Source organism: Spea bombifrons, chromosome 1 (assembly GCF_027358695.1).
Source record: "Spea bombifrons isolate aSpeBom1 chromosome 1, aSpeBom1.2.pri, whole genome shotgun sequence".
NCBI classification, from domain to species: Eukaryota; Metazoa; Chordata; class Amphibia; order Anura; family Pelobatidae; genus Spea; species Spea bombifrons.
In genome coordinates this window covers 62284527-62303546 of record NC_071087.1, presented here as the reverse complement: position 1 = coordinate 62303546, position 19020 = coordinate 62284527, and the positions used below count along the sequence as shown (strand labels likewise).

At 42.5% G+C, this 19020-nt stretch overlaps 2 protein-coding genes across 3 annotated transcripts in view; one reads left to right on the top strand and one right to left on the bottom strand.

Moving 5' to 3' along the window:
- The window catches only part of JSRP1 (junctional sarcoplasmic reticulum protein 1), a 37554-nt gene extending 26122 nt beyond the window's left edge, over positions 1 to 11432 (bottom strand). For both annotated transcript variants that reach the window (XM_053462462.1, XM_053462471.1), the window contains exon 1: positions 11264 to 11432. The gene's annotated coding sequence lies outside the window, so the exon portion shown is untranslated. The remainder of the gene's footprint in view (positions 1 to 11263) is intronic.
- A 186-nt stretch (positions 11433 to 11618) lies between these two features.
- OAZ1 (ornithine decarboxylase antizyme 1) lies at positions 11619 to 16125 on the top strand. Its single transcript, XM_053462482.1, is given in 6 exon segments — positions 11619 to 11882; positions 14217 to 14274; positions 14276 to 14362; positions 14634 to 14806; positions 15091 to 15176; positions 15711 to 16125. Coding segments are annotated over 6 exon segments (651 nt in total). The 5' UTR covers positions 11619 to 11766; the 3' UTR covers positions 15842 to 16125.
- The last annotated feature ends 2895 nt before the right edge of the window (positions 16126 to 19020 follow it).

The following is a 19020-nucleotide window of genomic DNA, read 5'->3' as shown; positions in this document are numbered from 1 at the left end:
ATTCAGACAGATGTATGTCAAACATCGCACATTACATATCCCCTCCCTTACTTACATCCTACCAAGTGAAGGACATAATAATCCAATAATAGTATCGAGATTTTGTAAAGAAAAAAAAAGCAACAAGCTCTAAATTGTTTCTCATTAGTCAGCAATTCAACTTCAAGAGCTCCTACTCAAGTAATATGTGCTAATCACCCAACTCTGCGTAAATGTTTAGCAGACATACCTTACAATGAATAGTTTTTTTTAACTCACAATCACAGCTCGTCTAAGCAGATCAAGGCAAACCAAAGCAATTCAAACAACGAGGCTGAATTAAGCTAAACAAGTTGTAAAAATTTGTCCAGATCCCCTTGATACAAACCGAAACTAATATAAGAAGAATACAGCCTCCAAGTTGGTCCTTTGATCTCTGGGAATTGAGCCCTACCTTCACTCTACTAATTATCTGCCCAGAGCTTGCCATATGCACATGTGCAGCTAACATTACCTCCCCAGTCAGGCCCATCTCCTTCAGGTCCCCATGTCAAAATAGTAGATCTCTGGGCCACTACACCTAGGGATTTTCTCAAGTTATTACGGGATCTTTATTAATCACATATCATTTTACAAGTTTATTAGTAACAGGAAAAGTATTCATACCATTAGCATTCCCAAACCACAGTTATCAAGTTGTATCCTAAGCATAGGTGGATTGAGACAATCCAGGGCCCTAGGCAACAAATAGTCATGGGCCTCTTCTGAAAATACCCCTCCCTTAGCCACACCCCATGTCCACACCTCTTCCTGGTTAAGCCCCTAACTTGTGGTTACTCACCCACATATCCAATTTTTCAGTATTTTTAGTAATAAAAAAAAGGTACCTTAAACAGATTTTCACACATCACAAAATATAATTCTTATTAATTATACACTATATGGACAAAAGTATTAGGAGACATGACCATTACACTAACTTAACAGCTTCCACTCTTATGGAAAGGCTTTCCACAAGATTTTGGAGTGTTTCTGTGGGCATTTTTGCCCTTTCATCCAGTAGACCATTTGTGAGGTCAGGCACTGGTGTTGGGTGAGAAGTCCTGGCTCGCAATCTCCGCTCCAGTTCATCCCAAAGGTGTTTGAGTTAAGGTCAGGGCTCTGTTTGGGCGAGTCAAGTTCTTCTACATCAAACTCATGCAACCATGTCTTTTTGGACCTTGCTTTTTGCAGTGGGGCACAGTCATGCTGGAATAGAAAAAGCACGTCGACAAAGTTGGAAAGATAACATTTGTCCAAAATGTCTTATTATGCTCAAGCATTAAGATTTTCATTCACTGGAAGTAAGGGGCCTAGTCCAACTCCTGAGCCTCATACCATTACCCCTCCTCCACCAAACTTTATTGGTACAATGCAGCCAGGTAGGTAACGTTTAACGTGCTTTACACTACTCAAACTTACGCTTGGCATTGTGAGGATGTGAGGCTTGCATGTAGTTGCTTAGCCATGGAAACCCATTCCACGAAGCTCCCGCCGCGCAGATTTTGTGCTGATATTAATGCCAGTGGAAGTTTGGAACTCTTCAGGTTTGGAATCAGCAGAGCACTGGCGACTTTTACATAGCATGCGCACTCAGTAACCCAGCTCTTTGACTTTACGTGATCTTCCGCTTAGTGGCTAAGCTGCCGCTGCTGATAAACTATTGTGCTTTCAATTTCACATCATTTCCAGGCGCTAAGCATCAGCAGCCAGTGCAAGTTGCAAGAGAGCAGAATACAGAAATCTGGATGAACAGAACTCCAGCTCCCTTGATTTAAGGCCAGTTCAAAAGAGATGATCAGCCTTACCAGTCCTATTCCTCAAGCGGCGCGAGGGGGCGCATACCATTAGCAGGCGGGCTTGTGGTCCTGCCCAATAGGTTAGCCTGCCCCTGATGCCAAGTTACGGAGATTCTTTTTACACAACTAAAGGCTTGTGTTAGTTTGAAAATGAAGGAATTTCAGTTTTCTGTCCCTGACAATCTTTCTAAAGAACAATTAACCTTATTATCAAGGGTTTTAACCCTTTAAAACCTTCATGATATTCCATGCCTTTATGAAAAGGGGACCCATAGAATGTCATGAAGAAAGTAGCAGTGTATGCTCCACTGCACGCCACTATCCGGCAGTTCCTGGCGCACGGGACTGCCTTTCATCCTTTAAATGCCATAAGTCTCACACGATCCAGCAAGACTTCCATTATGAATTGCTACAAACCACACTTAAGATACACCCCAAAACAAAATACAATAAAACAATAATCAATGAAGTTAGTCAGCACAAAAAATATGTAATACAAATACATATTTTATCATCAATATGTGACCAGAAAATACCAGTTCTTAGTATATTTTTTCCAAATTATATACTGTTGAAAGGCTAAAATAAGATTTGCCTGTTGGCAATGCCAGGACAAAAAAAAACACCAGAGGTACAGGCCTCATAAACTACAATGTGAAAATTGCAGGTTTGGAAAAGGAAATGGTACTCTGCTAATACTTTAATATGCATTCTTCAAAAACAGAAAAGTAAATACCTGAGGTAGAAGCAGCAGCTCTGCAGTTGCCCTTCTTCTCTGTGGTCTGACAGTTCTTGCATTGGATGAAAAACTCTCCCATTGCAATCATGCGCATTCACATGAAGGTTGGACTAAGCCCGCTCGCAGCATTTGTGGTAAGTAGCTAGCAGTCCGGCAAGGAGCTAAACGCATATGGGTGTGGGGGGTGTTTGCAGAATCCCTGATGCATTTGTAAAAGGAACACCATAGAAATTTAAAGGTATGCCTCATTTATCAAACACATTAAAGTGCATATGATGGCTGGAGTGTCCCTTTAAATTCATCAAACATAAACACAGTTTCATTGCTTTAATGATGGAAAACAAATCAAGTAAAATCTGTGTTCAGGCTGGATTATCAAAATTAGACTTTTCATTTAAGCGATTTAATATTAATTTTTGAAACACAAGAAAACAAAGCCAGCTCTGAACCAGTTCCTTCTAGCTAGCACTGGCCCAAAGAGAACATTTTGTGCTGGAGGACAGAGTGCTTGCAGGGAAGGAGCATTTGAGGACAGTTTTATAAAATCACATGGGTATTGCTATGTTTCCCATATGTTGCTTATTACATTCACCATGCTTCACCATGCTTGCAGCAGAGATCTCTAAGGTAACAAATGGCCATTGAAATATACAGGAAAATGTCACCAAAGCTTGACAACCAAAAGTTACAAAAAAGAGAAAATTAGGGAACAAAGTAAAAGAATCATATAGACATAAAAAATGTAGCCCTAGGAAACTGTGGAGCACATACTATAAAATTACAGTCATAAAAAGCAGTATCAGTGAAGATAGACATGACCTTCAGATTTCCCTATGAGAAAACCATCTTCTAATTTGAAACAGTAGATTGTAATTCACCAAAGAGCATGATAATTAAGTTAGTAAGGGAAGAGTCAGTGTCTTCTTGTAATTTTGGGAGGTTTTTGATACAAAGTCTGTTTCTTGGATATTAGCTTGGCCTGTGTTTGTTTTTGCAGGAGTTTTCTGGGGTGTAGTTACAAAAATACTGAGACACTAAACAGTGTTGCATACATTGGAATAGCGTAGCATTGAAGAAACATGGGTTTTGGTAGAAGTGGCAATTACAAGCAGGTGTGATATTTATGTAGTGACATTCTATACAGAAAATCCACACAGCTGTATGTAGTTGGCAATGTGTGCTTGGAATACCAACACTGTACAAGGCAAGTAGTGGCCTCTCCATAGCAACTAACTAAAGCCAGCTTAAATTCTTCTGTTACCTACAATGGTTGATGTCTTATATACTTAAGTGAGGCTTACATTAAAGATGGAGACATTGCGTTTACAATTGTGTGCTAAAAAGAAAGATTGTATGCTTTTTGAAAAAGGTGGGTTTTCAGAGAAGTCACGTACCAGGGAGAAAGTCTGAGGGAATGGGGAAGGCAATTCCACAGAAGGTATACAGCACAGGAAAAATCCTGAATATGGGAGTAGGGTGAGGTAATGAACAGTAGAAGAGAGACAAAGTCATGAGAGGAACAAAGAAAATGGCTAGGGGTGTATGTGGATAGAAGGGTAGAGATATAGGGGGTGGAGAGTTGTTAATGGCTCTGTAGGTCAAGGTCAGAAGTTTGCATTAGATTCTGGAGGGTATAGGGACCCAATGGCATAGTGGAGCGGCAGATGACGATGACAGAGAAAGATTAATATCGCTGCAGTGTTAAGGATGGATTGGAGCAGCAAAAGGGGAGACCAGTTAGTAGAGGGTTGCAACAACCCAGACGGGATATCACCAGGGAGTGGATTAATATTTTAGTTGTTTCTTGTGCAAGTAATGGGCAGATATAGGATATGTTTTTCAGGTGAAGGCAGCAGAATTTGATGAGGTCAAGGGTGGAACCACGGCAGCAAATTTGGTCTGTCAGTTAGATAGTGGCATTGTCAACAGTAAGAGATATATCAGGAATTATGGACAGAGCGAATGCCCGGATTACCATAAACTCAGTCTTGGAGATGTTGAGCTTTAGATAATGGGGCGCAATTCATGATGCAATGCCTGAAAGAAGGTGAGGCGAGTTAGAAGAGAGGGTGAAAGGTCAGGATAGGAAATATAGATTAGGGTGTCTTGTGTATATAGATGGTACTGGAAACTAAAAGAAGATACCAGTTGTCTGAGGGAAGAGGTGTAGCTGGAGAATAGTAGAGGCCCAAGAACCGAGCTCCGAGGAACACCAACAGAAAGCAGTTGGGGGAAGGAGAAAGTTCCACTGAAAAAATACGGTAATATGGTCAGAGAGGTAGGAGTTGAGTCAGGAAAGAGCTGTGTCCCGGATGCCATGAGCATGGAGGGTTGTTTAGGAGGAGGGTGTGGTCAACTGTGTCAAAGGCTGCATAGAGGTTCAAGGGTATAAGTAGTAAGAAGTGGCCTTTTGTTTTAGCTGCAAGGAGATCATGAGTAATTTAAGTGAGTGCAGTCTGTGGATGGAAACCTGATTGTAGACGTTCAAACATTGAGTTTGAAAAGTGGAAATTAGTTAATTAATTATAAGCTTGTCTTTGCAGCAGTTTGGATGCTAACGAGAGAAGGGAAACTGGACGGTAGTTTGATGCGGATGTGCAGGGCCGGACTGGTAATGAAAAACAGCCCTGGAAACATTTGGACACAAGCCCCATATATTTTATCTTGTGGTTGAGCTTTTGTACCCACATGCAGCCCTCATACATACCTGAGTCACACTATTTGCCATTCAAATCACTATAAATTCCTGTTCTGCCAGTGTGTGTGTAAAAGATTGTCCCTTCAGGGGGAAGGACGGGGAATTGTTCCCTGTAGAGCAGAATGAAATCACACCTCTGAAAATCCCAACCAACATCCAAATTGCTGTGACTATACCTTTGTAATAAGATCTGCATATTGAATAACATAATAAGTAAATAACATAAAACCTTTACTTTTGCTCTCACTGATTTCTGGGCCTAGAAGGTTTTGTCCTCTGAAGTGACCACAAATTCAGGAGGGAGTTTTATCTCTGGATAAGTAAAAATTAAATAGTTCATTTTATTCTTACAGAAAGTAAAGTGTCAAGAAATAGATGACCAAATACCACCAGGACAGGCACTGCTACACCGACACCCAGACACACACACACCAGGACAGGCTCTGCCACCCCGACACCCAAACACACACACACCAGGACAGGATCTGCCACACCGACACCCAAACACACACACCAGGACAGGCTCTGCCACACCGACACACCAAACACACACACACCAGGACAGGCTCTGCCACACCGACACCCCAAACACACACACCAGGACAGGCTCTGCCACACCGACACCCCATACATACACACACCAGGACGGCTCTGCCACACTGACACACCAAACACACACACCAGGACAGGCTCTGCCACACCGACACCCCAAACATACACACACACCAGGACAGGCTCTGCCACACCGACACACCAAACACACACACCAGGACAGGCTCTACCACACCGACACACCAGCCACACCGACACCCAAACACACACACACCAGGACAGGCTCTGCCACACCGACACACAAACGCTACAGCAAAGCATAAAAAAATGTGTTTTCTCCCCTCTTTTGTCATTAACCCCCCTTTTATATTTTTGCCCCTTGCTTAAGATCAGTGGTCCCAGTGAATAATTGTCAAACATACACCGGGAACAGTGGTATCCTGTTAATAAGGGTTTTCAGTATAAGATATTGCAGAAACAAATCCCATAGCTAGCCAATTGAATTTAGTTAAATTGATATACGTTTTTGAACATTTTTAAGCAGGTGTTTGGGTGTACACACTTTGTACAAGACATGTCACCATAGCCTAGAGACTTGACACAAAGCATTTGGAGGCATTAAGAAAACTGAGCAAACGAAGCAGAGATTTAATGTGAGGATATAGCAAACTGGTTGAACAATGCTGACTGTGTCCAGCCCATACTGGTGTGTTTTCTATCCGACAAGGGTATCTGTTTACTCTGACCCTCTGGCTACACAATGTGACTGCTTTAATTGTTAGAAGAAAAGATGATTTTATTTGAGATGTAATCAAATAAATACGTCATGACCAGAGATGTATACCACCCACTGTTAAAGATGGCTTCCCTGCTGCATTGACAAAAGATAAAAGTTAAAATACTTCCTGATGGACCAATGTGACTAGTGCAGGAGGAGTTTAGTCAGAACATAAAGTCCTCCCCTTCTCCAAAATCAAACACTGTATCTGACTTTGCATCATACTTTGGTGTGAACGTATTCTCTGCTTTCGATGCTTCGCTCATGCTTGATGTGGTAAGAAACTGTTTTTCTCAATTAGTGAATAGCACGATTTGGTACTAACATTTTTTCACATAGAGCAACAATGACCCTGAGAGAATATGCTTGCGGGACATTGTTGATCTTTTGTGTTCGGATATTAGCCTGCTATAGAAATGATCAAGAATGCCAGCATACAACTCTCTGATAAACCAAATACTGTGTAAAAAAAAAAAGATTTGCATGGCAGAAGGCTCAGCATTTTGTATTTATTTAAGGAAAAAATGCTCAGGGAGAAAGAAATTACTTTGGCTTTCTGGCAGCAACCTTAACATATTTGCTCCCACACAACAACATACCTGCAAATATTTATATTTTATGCCTGCCCCAGTCAGCTTTGCTCATAATATTTAAAGTTACAGCCTATAATAGCACACATACTCTGAAGAAGAATGTCATTATGTTTTCATTTAACGCCTTTAAAAATTATGTTTTCATTTTACACTACAGGACCAGAGCAAGTTCTGTGTTTTGCTTTAGCTCTGTTCAACTGCAATATCCCTCTAACTCAATTAATGTATTATTTTTTTTTCAGTAGGGCTTTCTTTTGAAGCCCTATCTATACATGTAAGACATTATTATGTAAGAAAAAAATCTAACAAAAAAATAAAAATGAAAGAAGCAACCAAAACATTTTTTGCAGTTTTACACAGATAGAGCCAATGGGGAAAATACCAAATATATATTCTTCCAATCTGGGTCCTAGGCAGGTCTGGGTGCCAAATCTCATTTGATACTAAAGGGGGGTGGCTGGCATAAATACACAATGTGGGGCTGGCTGGGGGCAATACGCAAAGGTGTGGGGGCATTAAGTCACAAGCGGGTGCTGGCTGGGGCATAAATACACAATGGGGGGGCTCTCTGGAGTGCACAAATACACGTGGGGGCTGGCAGCATCAATACACAAGAGGGCCAGCTGCGGCCATCACATAAATCAATACCAAAGGGAAACCGTCCGGATGCGGGTGTCAGTGTGGTAGAGCCTGTCCTGTTGTGTGTGTGTTTGGGTGTCAGTGTGGCAGAGAGTGTCCTGTTGTGGCAGAGCATGTCCTGTTGTGTGTGTGTTTGGGTGTCGGTGTGGCAGAGCCTGTCCTGGTGTGTGTGTGTTTGGGTGTCAGTGTGGCAGAGCCTGTCCTGGTGTGTGTGTGTTTGGGTGTCAGTGTGGCAGAGCCTGTCCCGGTGTGTGTGTGTTTGGGTGTCAGTGTGGCAGAGCCTGTCCTGGTGTGTGTTTTTGGGTGTCGGTGTGGCATAGTCTGTCCTTGTGTGTGTGTGTCTGGGTGGCAGAGCCTGTCCTGGTGTGTATTAAGTCATCTGTTTTCTGGCACTTTACTTTCTGTAGGAATAAATTAAACTACTTAATTTTTACTTATCCAGAGATAAAACGCACTCCTGAATTTGTAGCCACTTCAGAGGACAAAACATTCTAGGCCAAGAAATCAGTGAGAGCAAAAGTAAAGGTATTGTGTTATTTACTCTATTTCAACCTGCGTATCTTATTAAAAAGGATTAGTGGCACTAAATTGTGGCTTCAGGGGTCCCGTGTATGGTGACTTTTTTTTAGTGTACTGATGTACTCCCACTCTATCTTATACTATCTGCCGAGCACTGATGTTCTCTTTATCCATTACACATGGATGGAGTTAAGATTCTGTCCATTCTGTGTATTTTATTAATTTCCTCTGCTCTTAATCCGGCCCTGATGTTTGGTCACTATTGAGTGTAACTGCACTCAATTAGAGTCATGTCACATTTGATGTCATGTCACTGCCTGATCTCGGTTCATCCACAGGGATTTAAGCATGCTGATGCTAAAACACCATGACGTAGGGGTATGTTCTTTGCCTTCATGGACTAGTTTTGCGGATCTCACCGGTCCTTAAGGTGTTAAAGGCACTGCTGAATGTAGTACTTGTATAACTAAATTCAGCATTAAAAAACATAATCTTTTGTTGTGTTGAATGTCCAAACCCTTTTCAGAAATAATTCTATAATTAAGTAAAAATTGTGCCTCATTTATAATTTTGCCAAAAACATTTTATTGTAATACAACACAAAAAACAAGCTCAGGTGAGTTGCTGCAATTGAAACTGAAAGAGCTCCTCAAAGGGACACTATAGCCATTATATTAATACATTAAAAAGCCGAGATGTCTCTTTAAATTTCTGTTCTGTCCCTTTTCCAGAATCCTGTTAAATGCATTTGCCCCTTTCCCCGCTGAACACATCTCCTTGCACGCAATATACGTTGCTCCAGTTACCTCTAGCGCTGGCTTGCAGGGTTTTATTCATGACACTGACTGGCTGCTTTAATTGTGGACCACGGAGTAAGGAGGTAGCTGCTGGTGCTCACATAACTTTTATATGCATTCTTCTTTACTGGGGGTGGTGGCCAGCACCACTTGTTTTGTGGAACAGCACCCTTTTATCATTGGAGGTATCACATCACCAGAAACTGGTGGATTAGAGGGACACTAAGGAATACTCCAGCCATCATATACATTTTAATGCATATGATAGCTGAGTAACGCCTTAAAATTTCTGTGTAGTCTTCGTGTGAGTGCCTTTGCCTCTTTCCCCACTTCAAGCTACTTGACTTGCAGGAGATTAGTTCCGCTGAACACATCTCCGGCAGCCTGTGTTCATGTGATATACTCACCACCAGCGAGCTCCAGCACTAGCTCGGCGACAGTTCCGAGGGGGGTTCTAACAGAGTTCACGTGCAAACAGTGCTTCCGTGTGATTTCAACTAGAGTATTTTAGGCAGCCAATCAGTGGAGTGAAAACAGCACCACATAGTTGGAGTATTGCGCTGCAGCTTGTCTTAAAGGTAAGTCACTTTGTTGCCTACAGGTGGGAGGAAAGCATATTAAAGTACTTACAAATGAATTCAATAAAGGGACAATCTAATGTCCCTGACACCCCCTCCAATAAAGAATGCATTTTAATATACAGTGTATGTGTATCACACAAAGGGGCAAATGCATATAGGGGCATTTTGCAGAATCCCGCATTCATAGACAAAATAGTCAACACGAAAGCTTAAAGGAACCACTCGGCTATCATATGCATTAAAGGGCATATGATGGCTGGAGTGGCCCTTTCATGGTATGAACTACTGACTTTGGATGTCAAAACGCATTCACGATCCATCCCAAATTTCTGTAGACAAATCAAGATTTAGTAAGGGGAATAAACCAGAGTAAATGGTTGTGGAGACCAGGCTACAGTTACTCTAGTGATGTCCCCATGATATCATCAGAGGTACCCTCTAGACAATTGAGATCCCCAAAGTGGATAAATAACAATAACAACAACAGAGATAATAGTAAAATATCTTAAACGTAAAGACTGCAAAAATTGTCACAACACTTCTTACTCACTACCGCGAAAATGTAATCAAAATAATGTATAGAATGCAAGGTAACAGTTTTGCAAAATGTGTGATATTACTGCATTATAGATTGTGTGTATCAATATGTTATAATGGGCTTGATTCAATAACCTTATTAAACCTTACTTGGTCTAAATGATGTAACATAAAACAGTCAGCAATCCAACAGCCTGTCTAAACTTCATTAAATGATTGTATATTCTAAGCTTCAAACGCACAGAACATTGAAACCATTTCTTCTTAGAAGAAACGTATTTTCTAAGGCTTGATTTAGTTAGGTTAGTAAATCAAGCCCCGGCATATGTTGCTTTTATTGTGAGTTTCCTATAGTTACACTAACCCCTATCCTCCCCAAAAAACAAGGCAATTACCTGAGGTAGAAGCTGCAGCTTCCGTTTTCCTACATGACTGCTTGAAGCAGCCCATCAGTGGCAAGAAAACGCTCCCATTGAAATCAATGGGAGCACATATTGCGCCAATGCTGGAAGTGACTGAGTGAAAGTATAACATGTGCAAGGAAATGTGTTCACCCAAACACGTTAGGCATAAGGCATCTAGCTGAGGGGTTGGAAAAGGCCAAATGCAGATATGGGGGGGGGGTCACAAACATTTAAAGGGACCACACAGCTGTCACATGCATTAAAGTGCACATAATGGCTGGAATGTCCCTTTAATGAGAAAACCATAAATCATGACAACCTGGCCGCTGTAATATTTTTATTTGGTACGGCACAAATGCTTCTATAGCGGTTGTGAAACAGACATTAACCAGCAGGATTTTCTTTGCCTCATTGCACATCAGGAACCTAAACCGGTTAACTCATACCTTCAACCTCCCCAAGAAGCGTCACTTCCTACTAGCCCATTTAACCACGTGCACCATCCCCATAGCAACAATGACATCACAGTATTTTTCCACGCTCCATTCCCCCCCCTCCCATCAAGAAAGCAATAGAGTCGCTACCCCATTCTCGTGACAACTGTTTTACCTTTCAGATAGTGGTCTCGCACTTCATGGTGGAAGCTATTCTTAGACAATACAACCAAACAATATGTTTTACATGTGTGCAAATGTCGTTTTCAGAAGTTTATGAAACGCGTATATTTCGGGGCCTGAGAAGCCGCGTGCCCGCGCAGCTTGCTGATGTCACGCTCACCCTTGTTTTCGTGCACGCGCTGTTGCCAGACGAGTACAAAGCGGAGGGGCTAACGTGCACGCGCATTTCCTCTTTCTCGCTAGGTCAAGCTATTTAGTTCTCGCCTCTGTCAGCCAATCCCATAACAAAGCGGGAAGCGCGCGACCCGACACGGAAGCACGCAGGAGCGTTCTCGATTGGTCACGGCGCGTGGGTTGGAGGGGGAATAGGAAAGTGGGCGAGGCTACCGAACCGGTCATATAAAAGCATCAACGCAGTACCTTATTCGCCATTTTAAGTCCGTTGGACCTGCCGAAGGCGAGGGAGTTTCCTGGTTCCGAGACCAGAGAGGCCGGATGGTGAAATCCTCCCTCCAACGGATACTAAATAGTCATTGCTTTGCCAGAGAAAAAGAAGGAAATAATAGAAGCACCATGCCTCTTCTGAGTATTCCCAATAATAGTAGTGAAAGGTAGGCGGCCGCCATTTATTGATAATGTGGGTCACGAGGTGTTTTTATAGGTGCCATCTCCTCCTTCGTCAGATCCGCCTATCTCTATAATCTGTTTTCTCTCCATACCGAAGCTTTAAGACGAGGCATTATGTTGTTCGTACGTCGTGTTTTTTCCGCGTTTGGTTGGCCTTGTTTTTGCCAGTAGGCGGCCCGAGGCCTGGTTAATGCGTTATGTTTGAATAAGCCTTTCGCTGCTGGCTTTTGGGCTTTTACAGCTTTGACCGTTGATCCTTGGCCTGATTTAATGACAACCGGCTACCGTCAGGAGACTAGCGGTAAACAAGGCGTGGCTATGTGGTGCGCGCTCCCCCCCTTTTTTATTTTAATGGGTCAATTTTGCCCCCCCCCATAGCAATTGGGCTGAGAAGCTAGGCGGGCCTTATAGTCTCGGGAAGATCACCTTATGTTTGCAGCGGCCTATACATCGGTTTGCGCTCACTATAGCTAAATGATGCAGTTAGGCATATCAGTGTTAGCGCTTCATAGCCGGTTCACCTTAGACAGTTATACTGTCGTGGCCAGTGTGTGTGTGTCGAGTTGGCTGATGTCTTTTCTCCAGCTGCGTAACCCAATCTATGGCCTGGTAATTAAGCATGACATTGAGTCTTCTGTCACATGCCTTAAAGCTTGTAAGGGGGCATTGCGCAGTCATCCTAATCGGTGACTAAGACCTGGCAGGGACTTGCCCTTTGTGGGGGTTTCGCAATGCCTTTAGCCTTAAGTAATAGTGTAGCTTTTTATTGCACTATAAGCCATACGAAAGGTGGATGGGGAACAAGTGAAGGAAAGGGATGCTGTTATAACTTAAGACTTGAACATTCTGCGTTTAGACAGTGGCACTGCAGCAGTGCATGTGATAAATAAAAGGCTGTTTAGAACATATAACTGAACCATCGTGTTCCATGTAAATGTCTAGTAGCTGGACAATGCGTAATAGCTATAGTACTGTAATCCTTACTGCTGCTTTGAAAATAAAGCAGATTCGGGGTCAGTGTTGGATAAATCTCCAGCGTTGTAGGTAGTCGGAGTGTGGCCATCTGTGTAGGTCTTCCTCAAAACCTTTCAGCCTTCAAAATTTTATGCACAATTCTAATGGCTGCTGCTGCGTGTTGGACTCACAATTCCCCAGTGGGCATCTGCTGAGATGACGCAAGCGAAGATCTGCAGGGTGAGAGATGGTGCATAGGGAGGAGCCAGTGCCTTTTATACAAGATGGCAGTGCTCTAACCTCGTAACACTTCGGTTACATGTAGCCTCTTCAGCTTACGATCGGTCTAGACTAGTAACTTTCTTATATCTATATAATATACGTACATCGGCTAATTCTGACTTTGTTACTGCACCGTGCGTGTTAACAATAGCTTTAATGGTATAGTGCAGGATATGTCTTGCTAATTGGCAGTTACATGCATAAATAACTAAAGCGGTGTGTCTATTTATATATGTATGCGCAGTCGTTTATTGCATGGGAAAAACAGAAGCCCCACGTGTGAACCTCCATTTAAAATAAATGTATAAATTATACTGGGGTGTCCAGTTAAATCATAAATACTCATAGGCTATGTCAGGGGTGCACACCAGGGCTCGGGTGATAGAAACTGGTTAGAAAACAAGCAGCTCGGTGGATCTGTCAGTGAATTGCCCGTTCTCAAATGGAGATATCCGTGGGTGTAACTAATTTGGCAAATAGGACTGCTGTTTTGTACCATGCACTACAGTGATCTCGTTCTAGCTTCTGAAGAAAATCTGTTTTATTGTGAGGTTAAACTTGCTGTTATTGAACAGAGATGTTGCTCTTGTTAGGGTAATGTGTGCTGGTCTATCTGCTAGAAGGATGGGTGAATAGCTAATAAATAAATATTATGCACCCATCTATAATCATTAAATCCTGTCGCCAATATTTGGCAATTGGCAGTACAGCCTTATGGGATTGAACAGTCTTGTGAGTGCTAGACTGCGTATGTGCAACCAGGCACCTGCACCATACAGGCAAGCATAACTTTTGGTAACCGTGTTGTATAAAGCAGACCGCCCCCCCATTGTATGCAGCTAGAGATGGCAGTAATTTTGCTTTGTATGTGCTTTAGATGCCAAGTGTTATGTTACATCAAGCCTGCTCAGCAGTGTCGCATAATATACCTGATAGCCTGCGTAACACTGGGTCAGGGCAGGGTAATTGGTTTACGTTTTAGTATCTACTACAAATACGCATACAGACACTGAAAGTTTGTTTTTATGAAGTAGGCTGTTGGGTGGGAGAATGTTTCCTAATGTCTATCTTCTTCCTTTTAGTTCCAGAGTTACCTTAAACTGCTGTAGTAACCTGGGTCCAGGGCCTCGGTGGTGTTCCTGATGTCCCTCACCCACCCCTGAAGATCCCAGGTGGGCGAGGGAATAGTCAGAGGGATCACAATCTTTCAGCTAATTTATTTTATTCTGTAAGTATAAAAAATACAAATATAAATTAGGAACTGTTGACTGTCCTTTCTATAGTTTTTCCACTGCATTTTTTTCATAGCTTTAACTTTAGCTGTAATTCTACCTATATAGCATATATGCCTGAGCTAGGAGTAATTGAAATGTGATTGAGTTTTTGTTGGTTATAATGGGATATTGAAAAGTCATATCTGCATGTACATTGACTTGCCTTGTTACAACTGATGCTTTTCCTGTTGTATTACTGCTCTAGCCTTTTTTTTTTTTAATCAGGATAATAGGCTGAATATAACAGAAGAGCTTGCGTCCAACAACAGAACTAGAGTGCTTAATGTCCAATCCAGGCTGACAGACGGCAAGCAAGTTAATTGGAGAGCTGTGCTTAACAACAACAACCTCTACATAGAAATCCCAACTGGCACACTCCCTGATGGGAGCAAAGATAGGTGTGTATTGACTCCATGTCTTGTACTCAAGATTCTGATTTGTGTTTTTTTGTTTTCTTTTTTGAGACTAAAAGCCCAAAATTCATGTAATTGGAGTTGGTCTGACTCGGCTTAATGTGTTGGGGTTGGCGCACATGCTAACTTACCCAGCTAGAACTGAAGCTGTAAAGCACATGCAGTTTATGTAGTCTGATTGACATAACTAAATCTGCAGTATGGCTTTTTAGAGCTCTTGGCTTATTCAATGTGTTAACATTAAAGTATTGTAAAATAATTTTCCCTAGTTTTGCTGTTCTACTGGAATTTGCTGAGGAGCAGCTTCAAGTGGATCATGTATTCATCTGCTTTCACAAGAATAGAGAGGATAGAGGTGAGTTTAACCAGACTTTAAAATGCCAAGCCTTAATGTCCTTTCTGTACCATCGCAAAATTGTTGCAGTAGACTAAAACTGATATAAAATGTTTTTTTTTTAAATACGTGGACATTGGTTATGTCTGAACTTCAATGGGAAATTGATAAACTGACTACCAATCGAAATGCAACATGTTCTGTTCAGAGTGGTTGTCAGTTTTGTGCACTTTGAAATGTGGGAACAATTCAGACAATCTACCATTTTCCTGATGTAGAAACCTAGACTCTACCACTTCTGACGGGAGGCTGTTCCACCATATACAGTAGGGTGGAATTTTTTGTATATGCAACATTGACCATATACTATGCTGAATTCAGTATAGGTCAAATGTTCCTTGTTACTGCTGAGACTGAATGAGTTTGTGCCTTATCTGATTAAATTCTTCAGATAAATGTTTATATACAGAATAAGACTTTAATGTATATTGGTGTTGAGTGCATGGATAAATGTGTAAACACTTGTGCTGACTAATCAGATTACTTTTGTTACAGCTGCGCTACTCCGAACCTTCAGCTTTTTGGGCTTTGAGATTGTGAGACCTGGGCATCCCCTTGTCCCTAAAAGACCAGATGCTTGCTTCATGGCTTACACCTTTGAAAGAGATTCATCTGATGAGGATTAGAAACCCTGCAATGATCTGCATTTTTATTTTTCCCCATCTGTGAAGATGTGTTGTGAGAAACTGTCAACATCTATTATGCTGTGTTTGTGAACCCGTGTGATATGGTAGGGAGGGAGATGAGATGTTGAACATTTTTTTCAAACCATCTTTTTGGAATCATTTGTCTGCATGTTTTGACTTTGAATAAATGCTCACTCCAAATTATTGCTAGATCCGTAAAGATTCAATGTGTTTTGTGGTATCAAAGTATTTGCTTTAATTCTAAATAAAACATTTATATTTTATGCTTTGTCTCAAATTTCCACACTGCAATGCTGTGACATCTAACCTTCTCGCTTCATGTGAAGATGCTTGGCTAATGACCCAGAGCTCTTTGCTCCCTGGGTGGCTCTTGCGAGTACAGAGGAACTTCTGCTGTCAATATAGCATAATTGATTAAATTATGCACACCATCTCTAAAACTTCTCAATTGGTAGCTACATACAATGCACAAAGTACAGGATGAATGGAAGTCATGCTGTAGACTATCATCCACTGCTTATGAATTACTACATTTACCCCTTTACAGCCAAGGATGCAGCATGTATGCCCTGACCCTACAAGACCAATGATTCACCTGGTATGCCTTCTGTAGGGGCCTGCTGTAGACAGACTGGACAGTGGTGACCAGTCACCACTGTCCAATCAGTCTACAGCAGGTCCCTACACTTCTGTGCATGTGATCAGGTCTACAGCCGCTTGCATGCCCAGGAACAGCCAAATGAAAGTTGTGGGGTTTATCATACACCTAACATACACAACACTTCAATGTCCCTAAAGGGTTAATTTTATGCACTTTTGGAGGTTACTAGAGTATTAGGTGTAGGAGTGAATATAGGGTTGCTGTGAAATCAGTAAGTTGCCTAATATAGTTTGGTATTTTCCAATTTATATACTAGCTGTGTAAAACCAAATGATTGTGTTTAAAACCATTAATATCTAATATATGAATAAGGCTTCAAAAAAAGCCTTGCTTGTCTCAAATGTTTATATATATATATATATATATATATATATATATATAATGCACAAAATGAGAATTAATAGTTTATGGAAGACATGGTGAAAAACCAAATTGCTCTGCTCCTTAACAGTCCACATATGAGAGCTGATGTACTCTTCAATTGAGTGGATTCTACAAAATTCTACAAAATAATAAAAACAAAAGGGCTTGGGGCGGCCTGGAGCAATTGCCCCACTCTGCTCCATTGTAGGGTCGGCCCTGGTGGAGGAGATTGGTATCCTTATCTCCCCTGTGAGGTCTGCTATGCATCTGGAATAAACCACTACCCAGAAAAGTGACCCCTTCTTTGCCAGTTTCTCCAAGCGTTCAGCCTCCTTTCCTGTTCACTTTGCTCTGTCTGATATTATTAAGCAGGAATGGCAACACCCGGGAAGAAGGGTTAACCTGTCTAGTCGTGTTAAGCGTTAATTCCCCTTTGATGAGTACTTTACCCAGTTTTGTGTTACTCCGCTGGTAGATACCTCAGTTATGAGGAGAAGATGGTCTGCATTTCTCTGACCTCATGGAGAAGAAAGCCAAAGCAGCCGCCAAGAAGTCTTTTTAAGCCTCTACTTCTGTTTTCAAGCCAGCTATCGCATCTGCTTCAGTATCGAGAGCGGTTAGGATTTGGCTTTCACAGATTGAGGAGGATGTTGCCGCCAAGACCTCTAGAGATGTTATCCTCAAGAATGTCGCTGCTGTTGACTTTCTCTGCGATGCTTCTATTGAGACCATAAGAATTACAGCCAAGGCTTCTGCACTCTCAGTTGCAGCTAGACGAGCCTTGTGGCTGAAAGCCTGGGCTGCGGATAATGCCTCAAAGAATAGACTGCTTAATATCCCCTTTAAGGATAAGACTCTGGTGAAGAGCTGGAGTCCCTTTTAGAGAAGACTACAGGGGATAAGCATTGGATGCCACAGCGAAGACCTGCTTCCAAAAGACGGCTGCAGTCCTTTAGGCCATACTTCCTGGGCCAGTCCAGAGGCTATGGTTCCAGATTCTCTCACTCTTCACGGGATCAAGGCTTCCGAGGCAGACCCCCTCGTGAGAGGGGTAGAATTGACAGGTTCTCCTTCCCCAAAGTGCCCCAGGACCTCTGGAAGGGAGGCTCCGGTTCTTCATCACTCGAGAATCCTGGGTTAGAACCATCATATCTCAGGGTTACCGGCTTCAGACCTCCGGAGCATTTTTGGTTTCCCACCTTCCTCAAGATTGGGCGAAGCAGACTTTCCTGTTGTCCACCATTCAGCAGTTTGCAGATCTACAGGCCCTGGTTCCCGCCCCGAAGCTGAAGCATGGTTGGGGGATTTATTCTCCTGTGTTCCTGGTACCCAAAGTGACGGGATGTTTCCGTCTGATTATAGACTTACGTTTCCTGAACAGTCACCTCTGGTAAGTCCGGTTCAAGAGGGAAACCATAAGATCCACTCTAGACACCTTACGCCTCCACGACTTCATGGTCTCTATAGACCTCAAGGATGCTTATCTGCATGTTCCTGTCCGTCTGTCTCATCAGCAGTTTCTGCGCGTTGCTGTTCCTGGGGGTTCGAGTATCCAGTTCCAGGCCCCCAGAGTGTTCAAAAAAACTCTTGGTAGTAGTTGCGACTCATTTCAGACTTTACCTTACCTGGACGACTGGCTTATCCTATTCTTCAGTCTTGCCTTACCAGAGTGGTAAGCACCTTGTAGGAGCTAGGCTGGATTCTGAATTGGGACAAGTCCAGCATCATGCCCTCTCATCAGACCTATGTCTGGATTCCCGCTCAGGGAAGACCTTCCAAGATCAACAGGATTTGTTCACTGGTCCGAAGGATTCTCTGCGCATAAGAACATGCATGTCTCTGCTGGGCAGAATGGCCTCCACGCAGTTCCTTGGGCCTTGGCCCACATGAGGATTCTAATGAACTTTATCCTTCATCATTTAGAGGGAAGCCTGTTCATCCTGGACAGGCTCGTCCGTCTCCCTCCTCACGTCTCTCACCTGGTGGCTTCAAACAGACACCCTAGCTGCAGGGAAAAGTTGGTCCGTATCAGCCAAGGAGCTCCTCACCACCGACGTGACAAATTCGTTCAAGGTCTTTGGTCTCCAGCTGTGCAACTCCTTCCTTCCAGCTGCCTGTAGTTGCTTGTGTTGGA